Source organism: Electrona antarctica (genome assembly GCF_951216825.1).
Source record: "Electrona antarctica genome assembly, chromosome: 6".
Classification (NCBI taxonomy): domain Eukaryota; kingdom Metazoa; phylum Chordata; class Actinopteri; order Myctophiformes; family Myctophidae; genus Electrona; species Electrona antarctica.
The window spans coordinates 22021122-22041211 of NC_136811.1; the positions used below are offsets into that span (position 1 = coordinate 22021122).

At 41.6% G+C, this 20090-nt stretch overlaps 1 protein-coding gene across 1 annotated transcript in view; it reads left to right on the forward strand.

Moving 5' to 3' along the window:
• Positions 1-20090, forward strand: part of cep192 (centrosomal protein 192) — a 41661-nt gene that overhangs the window by 11671 nt on the left and 9900 nt on the right. Inside the window, exons 16-39 of the mRNA XM_079504624.1 lie at positions 18-82; positions 195-416; positions 2822-2963; positions 3156-3241; positions 3332-3589; positions 3792-4665; positions 5317-5440; positions 6778-6934; positions 8206-8914; positions 9275-9448; positions 10355-10503; positions 11350-11580; positions 12228-12353; positions 12525-12665; positions 13300-13363; positions 13627-13766; positions 14423-14515; positions 14955-15070; positions 15244-15441; positions 16233-16323; positions 17317-17496; positions 18520-18780; positions 19107-19228; positions 19886-19995. Coding sequence (XP_079360750.1) covers positions 18-82; positions 195-416; positions 2822-2963; positions 3156-3241; positions 3332-3589; positions 3792-4665; positions 5317-5440; positions 6778-6934; positions 8206-8914; positions 9275-9448; positions 10355-10503; positions 11350-11580; positions 12228-12353; positions 12525-12665; positions 13300-13363; positions 13627-13766; positions 14423-14515; positions 14955-15070; positions 15244-15441; positions 16233-16323; positions 17317-17496; positions 18520-18780; positions 19107-19228; positions 19886-19995 — 4833 coding nt within the window. The remainder of the gene's footprint in view (positions 1-17; positions 83-194; positions 417-2821; positions 2964-3155; positions 3242-3331; positions 3590-3791; positions 4666-5316; positions 5441-6777; positions 6935-8205; positions 8915-9274; positions 9449-10354; positions 10504-11349; positions 11581-12227; positions 12354-12524; positions 12666-13299; positions 13364-13626; positions 13767-14422; positions 14516-14954; positions 15071-15243; positions 15442-16232; positions 16324-17316; positions 17497-18519; positions 18781-19106; positions 19229-19885; positions 19996-20090) is intronic.

Consider the following 20090-nt stretch of genomic DNA (forward strand, 5'->3'; position numbering starts at 1 on the left):
TTTCATCTCATATACAGGTAATGCCCTTGAGAAGATCATTGAAGATCAAGAGAAGTTTGACAAAGAGAACCAGTTCATGCAGGTTCGTTAGCCGTTTTTACTGGAACTCTTGCATGCTTACTGCAAAATCCAGTACATAGCTTTTAATTGTCTGGTGTTAACTTGTGAATATTGCAATTGTCCCTTTCCTTCAGGAGGAGCAGATAGAAGCAGCCAGTGGTAATCAGACTCTAGCGGACACCTCCTGGAAGCTGCCCTCCAACAGCCACGTCCTGATGAGGGCCTCCCAGGTGTCGTCTGAGTTTGATAGGGGGAACCAGAGCTATTTGCGTCTCTCCTTAGGGGAGTTCTTCGGACAACGTTCTGAGGCCATGGGCTGTCTCGGGACTGGCAGTGATGAAGACGGGGTCAAAAGGGTCAGTTGAACTCTCTTCTCCTGGTTGATGCTGGAATAACAATTTGCTCTTTCTCAGCCTCTCCTCTCTGTCCATGATTGTGGTTAGTTTAAAAATCACACTTGTGTGAAGTGAGTGACGCCTTTTATCATGCTGATCATGAAAGCAACAACACTTACACAATTATTTTCATGGCAAAAATGCAGGTAAACAGTGGCAAATACATAAAAAAAACAAATCTAGCGAGACATGGTATCATTTAGTGCCTTGAATGATCATGTTCAATAGCACTGATTCATGCCAAAAATCAAAAACCTCAAATTGAGTTATGAGGTTTCCTCCCGACAGCAACGATATGTTTTTTTCTGCTCTGGTAAAGCTTTTAAAACGGTGTGCAGACTTTCTCCTTTTTCAGTTTATTTCTTTTGTTCGAGCTCCCATTGAATTTACTGGGATGTGCCTCCTGAGGGACCACTAATATGTTTTGAGCACCCATCCATTTAGTTTTTTTCTTCATCCAAAAACAGCTAAACATACGAGCATGCATTAGGTGAGTCATTTATTTGGACATGGATAGACAACATCCACTCAAGAGAGCCATGACCCAGAAATGGCTAAAACTTGATGGTTTACTTTGTGATAGAGGAAATGCACTCAGAGCTTCATGTTGATGTGCCACTGACGCAAGCTTGCGTCACTCGCCCCATTACTAACATTGTCCAATTTGTCCCCAACCCTAACCGCACGCAATGCCACGTGTCGGACCCCATGTGGCATATAAATTATGAGTGGATCCCCATTTCTCTATGGCTCAAAACAGCTCGAATGACAATATTGTTCTATAAGCCTTCTATGGTAAGTACAATACACTACTGTGTGACATTCTAAATTAATACTTAATGAATCAATTAGCAGCTTATTCTCAATTTCATATATTTATTTACTTTTTTTGAACAGTGTGTGGCGATTTTGACTGACTGGAACCAAATTGTTTTCCATATAGCTTCTGATTGATGATTATTCATTAAGAACGGCACACAAATTGTTGTGAATTATACAGCATTACTGCATTTATTTTAGACTGTATGGGCCTATAGAATAGACTACAATAACAATGTCATTCCTGATGCTTTGAGGTGTAGATATTAGGACTACCAGAGAATCATAGATTCCAGAATCCACATGAATATGAAGTCACTGGGTAAAAACATGGTATTGTCTCCACCAGGCCAAAAGGCATGGCCGAGACTAGGTTTGGAACCTGTCCGTCCGTCTGTTCATCCGTCTGTCCATCCGTCAGCCATGGTTGCGGTCGTTCTATAGTCATTAAACGAAACGGGTCTTTCAGATTTTTCTAAGATTGGCTTCAGCTCTAGTTAAGCAGTCATTTTGTTGTATTTGTAGGCATTTTACAGTATTATTAGATCAGAGTGACTCCAAAACCATTTTATTTTCATTTGTTACTTTTTATTTGCAGGTAAACAAAAGTACAGTCACAGTGTAAGGGTTCATATACATCATTAATAAGCAACGTATTCCAGTCCATTAATGAGTGCATTGTTACCATCACCATCGTCGTCCTGTTCTATATTCAATCCATTTCTCAATGTATGAGTTGGTTTCTCTATTACAAATATCTCCTCCACAATGCTCAGCCACTGCTCACAAACTGGAGTTTCTGGTTTGTACCATAGCCTAAAGGCCTAAGAGCCCTATTTTATCATATTTTTCTGGTTGCTTTGTGTATAGGGCTCCTACTGTACCTGTAGACACTCAAATGTGTTTTAAATCCCAAGTTGGAAAACGGTGCAGGATTAACTTTGCACTCGCTTTTTCAGGGAAGGAGGCGCGGGGACATGTCTACACTTTATTGGTGCAGATCAATAATAAAACGAATTATAATATTATAAATGACCGAAAGGCATATAAATGTTGATCAAAACTAAAACTAAAAGGGTATTTTGTCTATAATTTCAGTTCATTTTGTGAACAGTTTCAGTTTAGTTATCTTTTTCTATTTATTTTTATTTAGTTTCAGTTAACTGAAATGTTTTTTTAATTCTAGTTTTCGTTTTTTTTTGTTTTAGTTAACTATTATAACCTTGGTGTGTACTCTTATCTATCTGGTGGGTGTGCATACATGATATAATAAAATCTGCACACCAGAATGTTGCTCCCATCGTGGATATTTTTATTGGTATTTGGTAACGTTTGTAAGCAAGCAGATGAAATGCACAATATATTATTGTGCTTTGGATTTTATAAGAGAGCATTCATCTGTATGAATAATTGAATCATCAGGAATTTGTTGCCGTGTTTGTTTTCTCTGGTCCTATTTTGAGCTATTATCTTGAGCTAGTGGGTCATAAATTGTTATGAAGAGGACAACTATGATCAGTAAAACATTTATTTATTTCTCTCTCCAGCCCTCCTTTGGGTACATAATCACATCTCCGGAGAAAAGGGAACCATTTCCTCTGATCCGTCCTTCAGAGTTGTCGTCCAGAGACTCATCTATTCACAACAGCACCTTTGAACAGAGTGAAGCAGACAAAACTCTGAAACATGGTGTGTTCACATTTGTTTACTAGTTGTAGAAGTAATGATACATCACATGATTTTACAGTTGTGTTATTCCTCAGATTACTTTACAGGTGTGTTGTAGTTATGAAAGTAATACTTCAGATTTGTATGTTCATCTTTAATACATAAAATGCTGCCATTTTGACCGTATACTAATTACAATTCCCTTCCCCACAGAGGACCTGGATAAGACGATTGAAGCACCAGGTGATCGAATGTCACCTAAAGGTGATACTGATCCAGAACCTTGCGACAAAACGAAGGTACGAAGTCCTTGTTGACTCCCAGTAATGGACAATAAATACTGTTGTTAAAATCAGGATCTGATCTACCATGCTTATTTCAATTTGTAGGACCGCTCGGAACCCAGTGTGGTGCCAAATTACTCTGGAGCCTCGGGTTTGGCTAATGAGAGCTACGTCTCCCCCAACGAAACCAACAGCAATCTGTTGCTGAGTATCAGCACCATCGCTTCAGCCATCGCCGACGCCTCCATTAGCGCAGACCCGTCTCATCTGGCCGCCATGATCCTGGAGCTGTCCAAGAGGAGCAGAGCCAACAATCAGCCCAGGCCTGCTGGAGCTGCAGACCAAGCCGCCACACTTCAAAATGTGAGTTATCTTAACAAAATCAGCCTTGGGTGACTTTTGGGTGACTTTTTTTAATTGCAATACATTATTTAGTTAAGCAAGACTGAGATTAATTAATTGGTTATGGATCTATAATCTGTATCAGAGCTGTCCTTACATCTTGACCCTTAAAACGTCCTATGATGGAAATCATAGTTTTGCCTCTACTCTGTCCAATATCCAGACTTGCTCTCAACTGGACCGGAGTGCCCTGCTGGACACACTACAGAGAAGCACATGTGCTGGCGAGCTCAGTGCCTTTGACATAGAGAAGTACCTGAGAATGGCTGATGTGTCTAGCAGTAGTAACAGTGGTGATGCCTCAGTTGCACAAACCACGTTTGATCTAAGTAGCTGGGCTGACAACCTCAACAAGTCTCACAGGAGGTCTCAGGGTGGATCTCTTGTTGAGGAGAATGCCCAGCAAGCGGAAGATCATCTGAAACAAGGGCCCTCAAATAGGAAGGGTGAGGAGAGAGATGGCAAAGGAGAGACAAAAGACGCCAACTGTACTACAACACACCAGTCGGGATCTGGTCCAAATGCATTGTCTTCAGGTAGTAAAAGTGAAAGGAGAAGCTCTATTCCTCGGCCTAAGGCGAGCTGCATACCGACACTACGGTCCAGCTCGGCTAGAAGGTCTGTGGGCTCGGGGCAGCCCTCCATTGTTAAGCCTTCTGCAGCTGCTGCAAAAACTGACGAAAGGACTCCGAGCACATCAAACAGGAACTCGATAGAAAACCGAGGCAAATTAGTATGCAACAACACTCGGTCTTCCTTACAAACCTTGGAGCATACTAAGGACAACCATGTGATTTCTCCTGGTGAACCGGGAACCTCTCCTAACATGAGGAAAGGACAGTTGGGCCTGCAAAAAACCACCTCTCCCCCTACCCAGAGGGTGAGGGTTACAGGCCAGCAGCAGAAAGACAATCCTAGCATTACTCCAGAGAAGAAACATTCACTCAGGAGTGCTGTAGGTGTTTTGTCATCACAAATCTCTGTGGAGAAACACGTTGACTTCTCTTGCCAAACCCCCCAAGCACATAATCAATTTGGTGAGTTGGTTGCTGCATTGCATAACCTTTACATGTAATTTCTGGTTTTGGTATAGACTGTTAGGTGAAATGTGAAAGCCTATGTCAACATCTGATCCACTGTTAAAACCACTAGCATGTGGTGGGTTCAAAGTAAACTTACATTTATCTGAACCGCTACTGTATGGAACGGTACAGCGGGTACACCGGGAGAAAGACTGATGAAATAATCTTATAAGATTATCCTGTAGTGTGTATGATGATGCTACCAGATTTCCAAATCGTTAAAATTAAAAAATAATATATACATGTATCCGGTAGTGAGTCCAGCTAACCTATTTAGACCTGGAACACCTATACGTTGTTATACCTTTCATGTCAGGCGCTGCTGTCGGACAGAAAACTTATCTCCACATTCATCTCAAAATCTGTCATCTCCTTCTGGGTACAGGCTTTAGTTCCGACATACTATTGATCCGAAACCTCAATCCCTAACCATAACCGCAAGCACGGGAGCAGCGCATGTCGGACCATCGCATTTTCGCATCGCATGTCCCCGCGCTTCGGACCTTTGGTGTGTCGGATCTGCGTGTGCACCCCCTCCTTCTAGGATAACGGTTATGCTCATTGCTCACTGACTGATCATTAACATCACTTGTCTTTGTTCACTAGTGTTTAAGAGTTCTTCCGTGCCCTCTGCAGTTGGTGTGGAGGAGACCCATCGTAACTTCAGACCGTCCACCTCTCCGCTGACCCACTCCTCTCCTAGTCAGACATCCTTCCCCAGTGCTGATGGGTACTGCATTCACATAATCTCATACATGAACTTTCCCCAGTGCTGATGGGTACTGCATTCACATAATCTCTTACATGAAAGCAATCTGTTCATGTTCAACTACAAATATATCAAATTAAGGATTTGATCAAGATGTATGCTACATGAGTGTGTACAAATTTGTATTGGTTGCAAACTGAGTTGATGGAATATCAATTGTGTCCTTGTTCTTTTAAACAGACATTTGCAGACCTAAATCCTACTGTTGTGAATGTAAGGAGATGCTAATGTGTGGCAAAAAATACCTTGTGTATTTCTCTCACAAATAGCAAATATAAAAAGGTGTTCCTTAATGCCATTTCTGGTTTTGAGCTAATGTGATTAAAGTTCTCAGTCTTAATGACTGATTTCAGTCATTGGGATTCCACAGCAGCCCAGTATGTCTTCTATACAATTTCAGACAAATTCACAGAGGGTTGCCTGGGTGCGGCCATTACTGAGGTGTACCATTAAGCGCAGCAGCACTGATTAGCTACACCTGGCCTACGGAGCACCTGCTCCATGGATTACACCTCAGTAATGGCCGTGCCCAGGGCACCCCTCTGTGAATTAGTCTATAGACTAATTCAGAAACGGGTCTCATGGTCACAGCTTACGTATTTCCTGTAGGTGGAGCCGACATAGCTGTGGTTTAAACCGGCAGAGTGACTGATGTTAGTCTGCCTCAAACGTTACTCTTTTACTTGCTTTTTACTAACACTAACATTACAAAGATGCCCAGAACACCAGGATGAACCTGTGTAGTTTATGGCTGCTCCAACAGTTTTTCCGTTTTATGAACACAAGGCTGCTGTACTTATACCTCATACTTTAAATGCTTAGTATGAGGTATAAACTAAGTACAGCAGCCTTGTGTTCATAAAACGGAAAGATTGGGTATTGGGTAAGACCGACGTTATGTATCTTTCAGGACTTTCCACTGCTTTGTCTCAACCATTACTCTATGGCTCAGATCTTTGTAAGTGTTAGTGTTAAAAAGCAGGTAAAAGAGTAATGTTTGAGGCAGACTAACATCAGTTATTCTACCATTCACTGTAGTAGAAGAGGTGCAGGTTTAAACTGCAGCTATGTCGGCTCCGCCTACAGGAAATACGTAAGCTGCGACCATGAGACCCGTTTCTGAATTGGTCTATAGAAGCATCTCTTGTGCTGACAATAGACCTATTTCCTAGGCTATTTTCATCACAGATTCGGACCGACAAAAGTCCTAATCTGTTTTCAGGCGTGAGATTTTCTTTATCTTTATTCCATGTACTCATGATCTGTGGCATTCCCTTCCTGTGGTGTTCTCTTACCAGGACGGTGTCATCGCCCCCTTCCAGTGCAGGTCTGGCAGACGGACACCAGGGCTGTGAGCTCTCCCCACAGTCCACCTGCTCTAGTCCCAGCCTCAGCAGGCTCACATACATCTCAATGAATGACAGCACTGTTATACCCACACCGGAGAGGAAAAAGGTAAAATAATATGGGTGATAACATACCAGCTGCCTTAAATTGTCATTAAATATGACTAATCAATATTCTATGTCTCATTATGACCTGCTCACCTAAAGCCATCGGGCATTAGGCATTGCCATTGGCTGTCAGCCATTCAAAGGAAGCAAGGAATGCTTCCTTTGAAAACACTGCCTGCATTGAGTTCAGGTTGCACTGCGTCAAGCAAAGAATAATAACAGATTCTATTCTCAACGGTTGCATTCTCAGTGTTTCACCCACACATTTGATTGAAATAGACAAAGTTGGTATTCATTGTTTTCTGACGTATAACCTCAAGTAGAAATGTCATATCCATTTGAAGTTTATTTATGGGATGTTTTAGCTATGAGAGGGTATAAACTGGGCATAAAGGAGGGCAGAGGGAGAGCAGACATGCAAGGCATGACTGGAGCTGGATTCAAACTGGAATCCTAGTGACTCACATGGAGCATGTGGTTGGTGCACTAACTGGCTGCACTACCAGGCACCCTAATATACAGTATAATCTGACATGATCACAATTAATAGCCTATGAACTGAAGTTCATAAGCTATTCATGTATACAACTTATACTCTATATTAAAAAAAATCACACCCGTGTGTGTATATTAAAGTCTAACTCATGTTGATTAGGTGATGTAATGGTGATGTAAAACAAACGGTGCCAACACAAACATTAAACGGCATTAACAATAGAGACAATATGACGTAAACGACACATTGTGACGTAAACTTTCCCTTCAAAGTTTGTTTAGTAAACTCATTGACTCATTGACTAAATACAAACATTAAACCTGTGTATAGGAGGGGCTAGCGCCCCTCAAAAATGTTGAGAGGGTCACAAATGGATAGAACAAACGGATGACTGTAACCTGACAGCTACCAATATTGGATTGGTAAGCATTTTCTTTCGGATGTGACACGTTTTGGGATATGTATGTACCCACTGGCACTGACTATGCTCTCTGTGGCTGCCTCTAGTTGTTGCAGCTGTTTGTACTTGTATTTATTTATGTTGATGTAGGTATTCCGTTGTCTGCAGCCAAACTTTAGATGAATGGAAATACAAAAGCAAAACTTAAATTGATGGAGGCCATCTGGGCCATGTCTCCTTTAGCATTAAAAGCTGTGGTGTTTAGCATTAAAAGCTGCAGTGTTTTGTCTAAACTGCATCACCACTGTGTCACAATTTGACATTGTAAATTAATTCAAGCCTTTGATGATTGCCTCCATTTCCTTATTTTCTGCAGAATACCGGTAACTACACCATGGAATTGAGCACCACTATTATCAGGGCTAGTCCAACACCTCCAGTGGATCCAGAAGCACAATCAAACCTGGATATCCCCAGTCCGTCCAAAAGCCGTGACCAGCTACAACCTCACCAGTCTAAAAGTCTTGACCCTCTACCACCACACGCGTATAAAAGCCCAGAACCCCTGCGCAGCGGCTCAGCTCTCAGTTGCAGTCGTAGCCAGAGTGAATGTAACTGTCATTGTAGTGGGACTGGGACCAGCAACCTCCAACAAGCGTGCGTTCACCACAAGCACCTCATTGAGCCTGGTGTTCGACAGCTGACTAAAGTCGATTCAGGCTACTCCAGCAATCTCAACATCCAGCAGCCTGGCAGCACTGTAGCCCCTCAGAGTTCCCAGCAGTGGGGGGCTGCCGGCTCAATCTCAACCCAGGCGAGTGAAGTGTACCCTGGAGGTGGCTTTGGCATGCCTCCCTCCTACTCCTCAGAGGACCTGCGTTATGTGCCCATTCCTAGCTTTAAGCCCCAGGGTGCCAACATGGTCGACCTGCCCCACCATGGAGCTGTGCAGTCCCTCCTCACAGGCCGCTCTCTGTTCAGTTCCCAGCTGGCACAACAGTATTTGGGATCTGAAGCTCTGTTACATCCTGGGGCTTACCAAGTGGGAGCAACAGGGAACGGTCTCTACAGTGTGCCCACTTCAGGTATGTCCACGTTCTGTTTCCATTTTTGTTCACGAGTAATGGACAAAAATGTAAAAAGAACCACCGCTCATCCGCTGAAAAAAACGTGTTTTTTGTTTACTTCGTTTGTAAATAATGATGTTTTCTCTTGTCTAAATGGACACTTAGTGTCTTTGGGTGACTTGTAGTTCACTGAGAACTACAACTCCCATGATCTAGCTAAATAAATACATTGATTGTGTGCAGATCTGAGTGTGCGGAGCCTCCCTTTATTTTTCTCATGTCACGAGTAATAGCAAATTGTTCTACCAGAAGTGGGACATGAAGGTGAAACTGGGTAATTGGAATGTAATAAATGTTGTTGCTTGTGATCTACTAAAGGCATGCGTTCCGGCGAACCTTCTCTGGGGCATCTGCACACCACCTCTGGGCCTGGTGGGTACCACCAGCTCCATAGACCTCATCAGAACCAGCTGGACCTAGGCCTGATGGGGAAACCTTACAGTCAGCATGGTGTCGGACCATGGATGACTGGAGGTCTTGAAGAACTTAAAGGTAGAAATAGACAGTCTTGGTAATTATACAGCAAAGTCTGAATGAAAACACAATTTTGTGAACGTCTCAATCTGAAGTAGGAAAAGGTTTTACTTTTTACTTCAATATTTTTTTACTTCAATATTTTACCTCAAATCTTAACACGGCGTGCGATTTCCGTGCAATTATGCAAACACATTCCCACTAGGCAGAGGAAAAAATGCCACTTAAACATTTTCAAAATAGCCTCATGGTGGCGCTATAACAGGCCAATTCCTGTTTTTACCTATAATTGCACCGATCTGTGTACAACTTTGTATGCCCTACATTTTTCGCATCTGCCTGTTGTAGCGTGACCATCAGGCCGATTTTTGCAAAACCCATTTCTTTATATTACTCGCACAGATTTTATCCATACATCACGCAAATCGGTATACACTGTCGCTATAGTCTCATGTTCAACACAGATCTGTTAGATTTTACATGTACATATATTTTGCCTTTGTTCCGAAAGTGTCATCTGAACATATTGTGTGGCAGGGACCCAGGCTGCAATGTCCTGCTCATCCAAAATGCTATCCTCAGAGATGCTATGGTTAATCTGGCTCTGCATTTTCTCAACAAAATGAAGAAAATTGTTGCAAAACAAGAAAAAATACAAGTTTTATATTACTCTTAAACATTTTGCCAAACATCACACACACTCCTATCCTCCTGGAGTGAAAAAGTGCCCAGAAGGCACTTTTTCTAGTTAGTTTGTCTTTTGCATCTCAGCAGGGGTAATAATCATCTTTCTTATTCATTTTACTCTTTGGTGTTTGAATTGTAACTCCTAACCTTGATGCAATTTCAAAGACAATGTCACACGTTATACAATACCTGGTGTCAGCTCTACACTTCTCCTCTGACCTGTTGTCATGTCCTCAGGCCAGGTGGTGGTACCAGAGGAGCTGCGCTTCCCTCATGCCTGCTGTGTGGGCATCGCCTCCCAGACCTCCCTGAGTCTTTTCAACCCCTCTGAGCGATGGCAGCAGGTCTCCATAGCTGTCACTAGCCTGGCCATTGATGGAGAAAAGGTGAGCAGTCACAGGTGTTTTTAGTGAATTGTAAAAACGAATGCCTTCGGAAATTATTTTGTGCAGCGTCCGCCGTTACAAGCGTGAAAGATTTAGAAGAATAAATTTAAATTGAAAAGGCAAATCTTGGTCACATTTAGCTATATCAGATTAGAACTATTTGGAACGCAATGATCTGTTTAATCATGATAACTCGCCGATAACTAGCAACATAATACATTTGGTATAAATTGGATGAATATTTGATCACTTGAAAACATTTTAGAACGTAAGCAGTAATACAATCAAGGCTGTGATGATGCAGTATCATCTACCACATCAGGTGTTTAAGTTAGTACAATTGTTTAAGGTACAACACTTTTAATTATGCCAACAGTTGGGGTTCTTTCATTTTTCCTGAAGATCAAATAGTTTCATTTCTAAAGGTTACCGTTTCCCTTGTCTGAAAACCAGGAATAAGGTGGCATCAGCTATAATACAGTAAAATATTTTCTCCTCGCTATAATGGGCTAAACTGTGTTTAGCTTCACCTTTCAAAATTACACAGACATGATATATTGTAAACATTGACAAAACAACATACTAAACTCAAATGGTGCAGAATGTGTTTGATTATTCTAACCTTTTTTCAAACCTTTATACTGAAACACTTCCAATTTCTCAGTTCGGTGAACCAGAAAGTACTTGCAATGGCGATTCCTTCATTCAGAACTATCTACATTTCACTCAACGACCCAGCTTCAATCCGTTTTTAAGTGGGCCCAGTCTCACTACTTCACTAAAACGGTTTGAGTTCAAACACAGAACATCAAGGCTAACGGTAAAACTCCATGACAATCCCTCCAGGTGGACAGCTTGCCTTATCAGTGGCTGATGGTGAAGAACAAGACGATCATTGGCCCAAAGAGCACAGAGGAGCAGAAGGTGTTGTTCATACCGCCCCAGGCCGGTGTCTACCAATGTGTCCTCAGTGTCTCCTCCTGGCCCGCCTCGGCTGACTCGGAGGTCGCTGCGAGGGCCGAAGTCTTCGCCAAAAGGGTGGTGCTTGTTGCTGTGGCTGAGAACCCTGCACTAGAGGTGAGTGACCTGTGGTTCTGGTTGTTGACCATATTATTTTGATTGAATAGTTTGTTTCTGTTTTTTACATTTATGTGCAGAGTACTGTCAAACTCGGTTCAAAAAAGTCCTTGCGGTCTTGTTTCCATTTAGGCCCTATGCAATCAATTCATAGACATGACATGAAGTATAACAACAAAATTCAATATCTCAAAGATATTGAATTGATTGATTTATGGAGATGGACTCTTAAAGGCTGTCATTTTTGTTACCAAATTATCTTTTTTGTAAACAAAAAAATATATTGTATAATATTATATGTTCTTGATCCTCATCCACTTTTGAGCTTAATGTCAGCTTTGTCCTATTTGCTAGTTCTAAAGGTGCGTTCAGACTTGGATGGTTAGAGCGACACGATTACATACAAAGTCAATGCAAAGACGAGAATTGCGCGAACGGGCGCGGTGTGACCTGGCGCGGTACAAACAGGACTAACTGAGGCGAATATATGTATTCAGGTCTGAAAGCAGCTTTACTGTTTACAGAAAGCAGTAATGAGTAATGCATATGAATATATTCGTCCAGAACATTATTGACTCATGGCTTGAAAAATAACTGTTACATTTGACTTTATATTGCATCTAATCTAAAATAAAACAATTTATCAGGTTGATGTTGGTAAATCTGGGTGTTTGGACTTCGGGGACCTGTCAGGTGGCAGTGCCAAATCCCTTCGTCTAAAACTTCTCAACAGGACTCATGCCACCGTGCCCATCCGCCTGGTAATCAGTGCAGTAAGTGAATACAATGTTTGCCATGCAAAACTGTACAGTGTAAAAATGCAGCCGCCAGGTTCTTAAGTGTTCGTTGCTGATGTGAGCACCATTACAAAGACAAAGATACCAAACCAATATACATTTGATACATGTACAACCTACTAATTGTTCCATCCCTCATGTCTTTAGAATGCCACAGCCTGGCGATGCTTCACCTTCTCCAAGGACCCTTTGGCCATGACAGCTGAGGGGTCAGTCCAGACAAGTCACATGACCCAGCAGTCCTCCCCATCTGTGATGAACCATGTGATGCATGCCAGCTATGGAGAGGTGAGCAATGAGCATAGCCCAAGGCTGTCACGGTTATGAACCATGTGATGCATGCCAGCTATGGAGAGGTGAGCATAGCCCAAGGCTGCCACGGTTATGAACTTTTACTTGACTTGATTGTCTCTCAAATGATTGTGATTAACTAACGACTTTAATTGCGTTTCTGTCGTTGAACATTGTGAATGAAATTTACATTCTGTTTTAGCCTGGAAACCAGATGAATTTGCCACAGGAAAAAAAACGGTCCCTGTGGAGATTGATCTGACACAATTATATTTCGCTCATCCCAGAGTTGTGGGTGACCAATCAGAGCCCACTATTCAAAGGGAGACTTTTTTGCTGTGACGTTGCAATCACTCACTCTCTGTAGAGATGGGCGGTCAAGTGTTTTGCCTCTGTGCCACCCAAATGCCCCAGGTTTTTAGTTCCTAAGTGATCAGCTACATTGTTTTTTTAATTAGTTTTTGATTAACAACTGCTATATGACTGAGATCTGACTAACAATATTTGGGTGAAAATGAGTGACAGGTTTGTCTGTTAAAATACTCACAGTCCACCTAGTTGGTGTTTATTTAGCTTGTATAGATACTAGTGAAACCTTTAACACAGGACTGCTGTCATTCACTTTTCCCAGAATCCGGAGAGCTTTCTGGTTTGGGTTCACTTCAGGGCACCTCAGAACTATACCACATCTTCAGGTAATGTCCTATATCCCACAGTTTCTGACTTTGAATGAACAGTCCATACTTTGCACATTTCAACCAAAGGGATGCATGATTCAATGCATTGCATTCACATAATGTCAGTTGATGCCATGTGTGTAGTCTCTTAAATATTTTGTAAATAAATAGTACTTTGCTGTAGTTTTATAAATTCAGATTATTAATAAAATATATTTTTTTAATGGACAAAACTCCGGGTTTAATTGCTAATACTAACTCGGATGGCTTCCATTCCTCAGGAGAACTGGGACCGGCTGATGAATACAGCGCTCGAGTGGACATTGAGGTGGACTGTCCAGGTCCAAGTCATGTGATCAGTAGTATTCCACTCAGAGCCAGGTCTGGGACTGCGAGGGTCCATGCTCCTAAAGACCTACAGGTAAATTAATTTAGAGACTGCATGCTCTAAGTGTTTGTCCAATATGCACATTTGTGCCGTGATCATGGACTTAAAGATCATTATACGTCATACTTTTTAAATAATATATATAAAGGACTAGTTTTTTGCTATTTATTTGAAGGAAGATAATATCCAAAGTCCTTATCTTTGGCCCAGAACCACTCTCTGGTTAACCCATTTAGACCCGAGGCCGATTCTAAAAACGCCTCTTGAATCAGTTTCCTGAAATACTTCACATTTGTATTGAAACAAATAAAAGAATTGTGTTGCTAACTGTTTCTTTACATAACTTATGTATGTAAAGAATCAAACACTGCTGCAAGATTTCTGAAAACAATTTTGGCTGGATTTGCATTGAACAAATTAAATAACTGTAATAACATACTGCCCTGATTTGGGTAGATCCATCCCAATAACTGAAATACTCTGGTCTTATTACTCTAGCAAGGTTCCTAAATCATGTATTTAATAGTTAATGTTTTATATTAAACGGCTATGTAAATGTAAAATGGTTTGCCTTTTGTTAAATTGTAAACTTTTTGTTACTTTTTAAACTTGTCCTACTTGTTAAACTTGTCATGACCCATACTGTGGTGATAATGAACTGCTTGACTGCCTCTATTTATTTTGTCTAGACTGTCAGCCTCTCTGCTCCGGTGGGTAAAAGTAGTCAACAGACTCTGCCATTAAAGAATGCAGGCAACATTGACGTGCAGCTAAGACTCAAGGTAATTCTGACCTTTGCTTTTCTTATTAGATGTGGGATTTGGGTAAGCCAGCGTGGCATTTTGGTACAGATTGTGCCACCTGCTGTGGGATGGTTTATTGAAAATGTGTCTCTTGTGTGTTCTCTATTGTTGTCTTCCTCTCTCACTCCGTCTTGTGGTTCTCTCTTAATTATCGCTTATCCGTCTTGTGGTTCCTTCTTAATTATCTCTTATCCGTCTTGTGGTTCCCTCTTAATTATGTCTTCTGTCTTGCGGTTCCCTAATTTTCCATTCTCCTTGCTTGCTTCCTTCCATCTCTTTCTCCATCTCTTTATCACCATTGTTCATTCTCTCATCCTTCTACTTTTCTCAACATCCCCCCCCCCCCTCCCCCCTTTCTGTTCTTCTCTCTCTCAACCCCTTTTTTCTGTGATCTTTTTCTCTTTCTTTGGCTCCACAGAGCAGTGATGCTGAGGAGTGTTTTTCGGTGACTCCTGATGAGCTGTTTCTGAGAGCGGGAGAGGAGCAGTGCATTGTGGTCACCTTTACAGCACAGCGCAGCAGGAAACACGAGAGGTACACCAATTCTCATTTAGTTTTATTTCTTTAAGTGTGTGTGTGTGTGTGTGTGTGTGTGTGTGTGTGTGTGTGTGTGTGTGTGTGTGTGTGAGAGAGAGATGTATAGATTTCAGTTTATGGCCTTTGAACATTAATTGAGACTGCCTTCTTGTCTTATGTTTCTACTGTAGCCTGCTCACTATTTTGGTGCTACCATCCGGCCCTCAGTATGAAGTATCTCTGACAGGAGAGGTGATGACGGAGGACTACGAGAAGCCTGCCCCCGTTTCTGCCCCTACCTCGGTCCCTGGTTTAACTGGCGACATACTCCCCATCCTCTCCAACAAACAGTTCATGGCCTGGGGAGGTGTCACTCTGGGAAGAGCTGTGTATGTATATATTTTTGTGTCCGTTCGTTTTTTGGTTTGTTTTGTATTTTAGGTTTGACCAGGTCCTGTGCATTGCTTTTCTCAGGTGCTGGTTAGAGACGGCATAATCCCAGAAGGCTGCTGCCGTTATGTTGTCTATGATTTGTAACACTCGCAAATACTGTAAAGATATATTAATTATTCATTGGAAAACTATCAATAAAACCCAGAGCCTGGTGGTCTGCTTCCATTCCATTAGAGGTTTCTAATATTATTCATGAGAAGGGACTAACAGGGATCCATGGGGCATGTTTTGTTCTCACAAGCCATTTCAAGATAATCCGCCATTTATTTCTACTCATTGAAGATTAGTGGTGTACAGAAAGCCATGGAAAAATAAAATCAAACATCTTACATGCTGCATGGGTCCTGCAGGGGTTTAACCCATTCTGGGCGGGAACCCCTTTTGGTGTTAGCATTATGTTGTTCTTTAGCTATTGAAAAATAGCAGATCTACAAGCTCATAACGCGCCACCGAGTGGCGCGCTACGAGCTTGTAGGTCTGCTATTTTTGAAAAATCGAAGAACGACTGACAGAAACATAGCTTTTTCAGAAAACTGTCAGGATGTAGAAGACATTTTTAGAATCTGATCTCAGGTCAAAATGGGTTAAACGGATCCATCCATGATTTGATCCCCATGCTACTGGTGAGAATAAGAAGACAACAGGATTCTCAGAGCACCTCCGTTTTGGAGTTAGGTGATTATCTTTTGTGCATAACTGTAAGCTTGGAACTGTCTCTGTCTCTCAGGCAACAGAAGCTGGTGCTGAGGAACAACTCTCCAAACACCACACAGCAGCTTCGTCTGCTGATCCGAGGTCAGGACCAAGACTGTTTCCAGGTAAATGCCTGTTCATGTATTTATTTTTTTATATATTTATCATTCTTCTCTTAATGACTATGCATGCATTTATGGTTAATCTTTGCTTCATTAAGAGAAGAATGATAACTAGATAAAGTGCCCCTCGGGGCACAGGTCTCCACCAGGCCAGGTCAGGTTGTGGCCTCCTGGTGGTGCTATAATAGGCCAATGTGAAAAGGGTGCCATTTTTTTTCTTACGCCTCGGATGGTAATAGGCTCTATGCAGCCGACACTTCCGCGTTCAGCTTGGGCCGCCGGAACGCTTCCGGTTGGCAGAAACTCATTCACTGTGAACGTACGGTCGTGATTTTGTAGGAATAAAGTTCAGTACTTTATACAACACTATTTCATTTGATAATGTGATGCCATAGTTTTTCATAGTTTGTATTATTTGTGTTGCGACGTTGACATGATGACATGAGTTAGAAACGTCTTAAATCTCCTGTTAAAAAGGACTGAGTGCAAAACATACTCTCTCCCCATGCCTTTGGCTTGGTGGAGATAAAAATATGAATATAAAAGCATGAATATAATATGATACATTATGTTCAAATTGGAGAGCGATCCCAGTGGGTCAAACTAAGATGATGCATACCACAGTAAATGTGTTCTGATCCAACTCTTGAAGTCTTTCTTTCTCTGCACATTATTACCAGTGGTAGTATTAATGGTAGAAACATCATTACATTTATATTTGGGCCACACATCTATTGAATTGATGCCAAATGAGCAATATGCAATAAATGAAGACTATAATTCTCATTACTTAACTGATACACCAACTAAATGGAAAAAGCGGCACTGCAAAATAAAAGATGCAAGACTGGCTCGGATGCAATTTCTCATGTTTATTTGAGAACACTGGCACAGCCTTCTTCGCAGACCCCTGCCTTATAACCAAGGGCACTTTCCAGAGGAAGCGCACCTGCTTTTCTTTCTTTAACTCTGATTCTTATTACATTTGTCCCTCAGCTGCAGAGCATGTTCAGTGCAGAGGAGCGTTTGACCAGACACGGGGAGCTGTCCATTCGTCCCAGTGAGGATGTGGCAGTCCACTTGCTCTTCGCTCCCACCCGAGTAGCCTGCATGCTGGCCAAGCTGGAGATCAAACAGTCCGGAGCCCGGCCCTCGCAGCCGGGGGTCAAATTCACTGTGAGAAGCAGGCTGTTATTTATTCTGAGTATTCTGTCTATCTAAAAGAGATGCAAAATGGAAGAATAAGAAAAAGGCGAGCCCCTCCTTCCCCTTTTTTGTTCTCATAATTATCATATTCATTATTTCGTAGTACTGCTAGTCATCATATTCTTTCTTTCCTAGTACTGCTAGTTCTTAACATTTCAAGTCAAGCTGAAATGGTATTTTGTGAGTGTCTGGGATGTATTTCCTAGTAGGCAGGCAGGACATGACATTGAGCAGGAGCTGTGCGTCTCAGCCAGTCACAGTGCTGGGGGCTGTAACATAATTAATCTTAGTCCGGAGGGCAACATTGAAGTTTTTTTTTTTTTTTTTTACTACAGGAAGTAATCAAGATTGGATTTTTGATAAAACTACAAAAATTACTTAATTAAAAAACCTTTTGTGGGCACTAAATAGTTGTCTGATGTAACAGAGGATTAGCTTTAAATTGGTTAAAACATTTTAATTTCAGCTCGACATTAAATAACTTGGTCATTGGTGGTGTTCTTGGCACGCTTCCTGTTTATTCTTAGTGTATATGACTGCTGCCTTCATTCTTTGACATAATGGAAATTTCAATGGTTTTTACATTGTATAACAGACGCCCACACCCGCCCCTTTTTGCTTTCTCTTGCTCTGCTGATACGAGTGCTTCCAGCCATGTTGCTCATGCTGTGTTTTAATTTTCATAGATACAATACATTTTGGCACATGATAACCCACCTCCCAGCTCTGCATCGCATGCTGGGATGTAATTTTCATAACTCTTGTCTAACACTCTTGTCTAAAACATTTTACGTACAAGTGCATATTTTGTCTCCTTTGAGCTCTTCTTTCGGCTAAATGCCAGTTCTTCCTCTGTACATGCTGTGTATTCATTTCCATATCAACCCCCTGCCATTTACCCCGCCTATGCAAAAGGCCTTCTGTTTTAATTGCAAAAGTTTTGTATCTTATACTGTCCTTTTTTATTTTTTATGGCGTCTTATCTTGGGTTAGATTCCCCTGTCGGGGTATGGCGGCACCAGTAACATCATCCTAGAGGATCAAAGGAAACAGGCTGACGGCTACATTGCTACGCTAACGGGCATTGCCACTGGACGGGTCAGCAAGGTGTGTCTGTGTGTGAGGAACACAGGCTCCAGGGCGGCGTTCATCAAAGCCATGGCCTACTCCGACATTCAGAACCGCACCGTTATGGAGTCCTCTGTCATTAGCCTCGCCCCTTCACAGTTTGTACTGAAGGAGCGGACGCAAGAGGTAGGAACAAGGATATTATATGGAACATGGGACTGCAGTGCTTGTTTTACCTAAATCAAATGGAGATGTGTGTAAAATGTGGACAAAATGTGTACTTTAGAATTCATATAGACATGCTTTGAAGTATTGTACTGCAAGTATTTCACCGGTATAGCAGATAAACAGTCTAGTGGGGGGGAAACATATTTGTTAAGCATTTTGCCTTTATTTCCTCTTAGTACTGCATATTGCCTATATGTAGTGCATAATGATGTTTGAATTTTGAAGGTGATGTTTGAAGCAAGGTGATTACGGGGGTGTGTGTGTGTGTATTTTTCCATTTCCAGGTGATTACGGTTATGATGAAGTCCACACAAAGAGAGCAATCCCTGTGTCAGTCTGCCAATGAACTTCTGGCTACTATTTGTCTTTTTTGTGGAGACGAAGTGTCCAGGCTGCAGTACAGGAGGTCAGACCAAACTGCTCTAAACTGTCTTCTTTTTCATTTATGGGTTAATGTTAGGTGTTGGGATCAACTCTTCTAGCTCTTTTTCCATACAGAGATTGCTCAGAGCTGTTTGTGGTGAATGTTTTATTTATACAACTCCAACTGTCTTAATGCATAAGAATATCATATCATATATCATTCACATTTCTATGCTGAAATTATTATTTCAACTGGTCTGAGTCTCTGGAGAATTGGGGGTCAGTGTGTTGTTGCATTCATCATGGAAATGCCTCTGCCATAGGTAATATAGAGAGGGATTTAATGTAACACTGGGGCTCCCACTACATTTGGAATTCTTGCACTTTTGGGCTGGTATGATTTTCAATCAGGTGTTTAAGTTGAAAAAATAAAATAAGGAGGCACTGTCTCAACTCTACAATACTTGTAGTTTCCACTGTAGGACTAAAAAAGGCAACCAGTTTCATTAATCACATAATTGCTTTCTTCTGATTCCTCATTCATTGCAAGTATGCAAAAATAAATAAAAGCATTTTTCTTTTTCTTTTCTTTTACTGAATCAACAAATATATTCTCCACAGCTGTTCCTGCTGTGGAGAAGAGGCTGCTTTGTCTCACTGAAGTGGTGTGTGTGTGTGTGTGTGTGTGTTGGTCCTTCAGGTTGCTGCAGAGCAAACCAGAGGCCGGAAGGAAGGTTCTGTCTGAGAACAGCCTGCTGAAAAACATTGACTTCAAAGAGAAGTTCCTGGGAGAAGAGCACATTGCAGAGGGTGAGTTATTAGCTGAAAGAACCATTTTAGGTCCCGTTTAACAAAACATATATGCTGAAATGATGTTCCATGGGAAGTAAGACAATCGCCAGTAT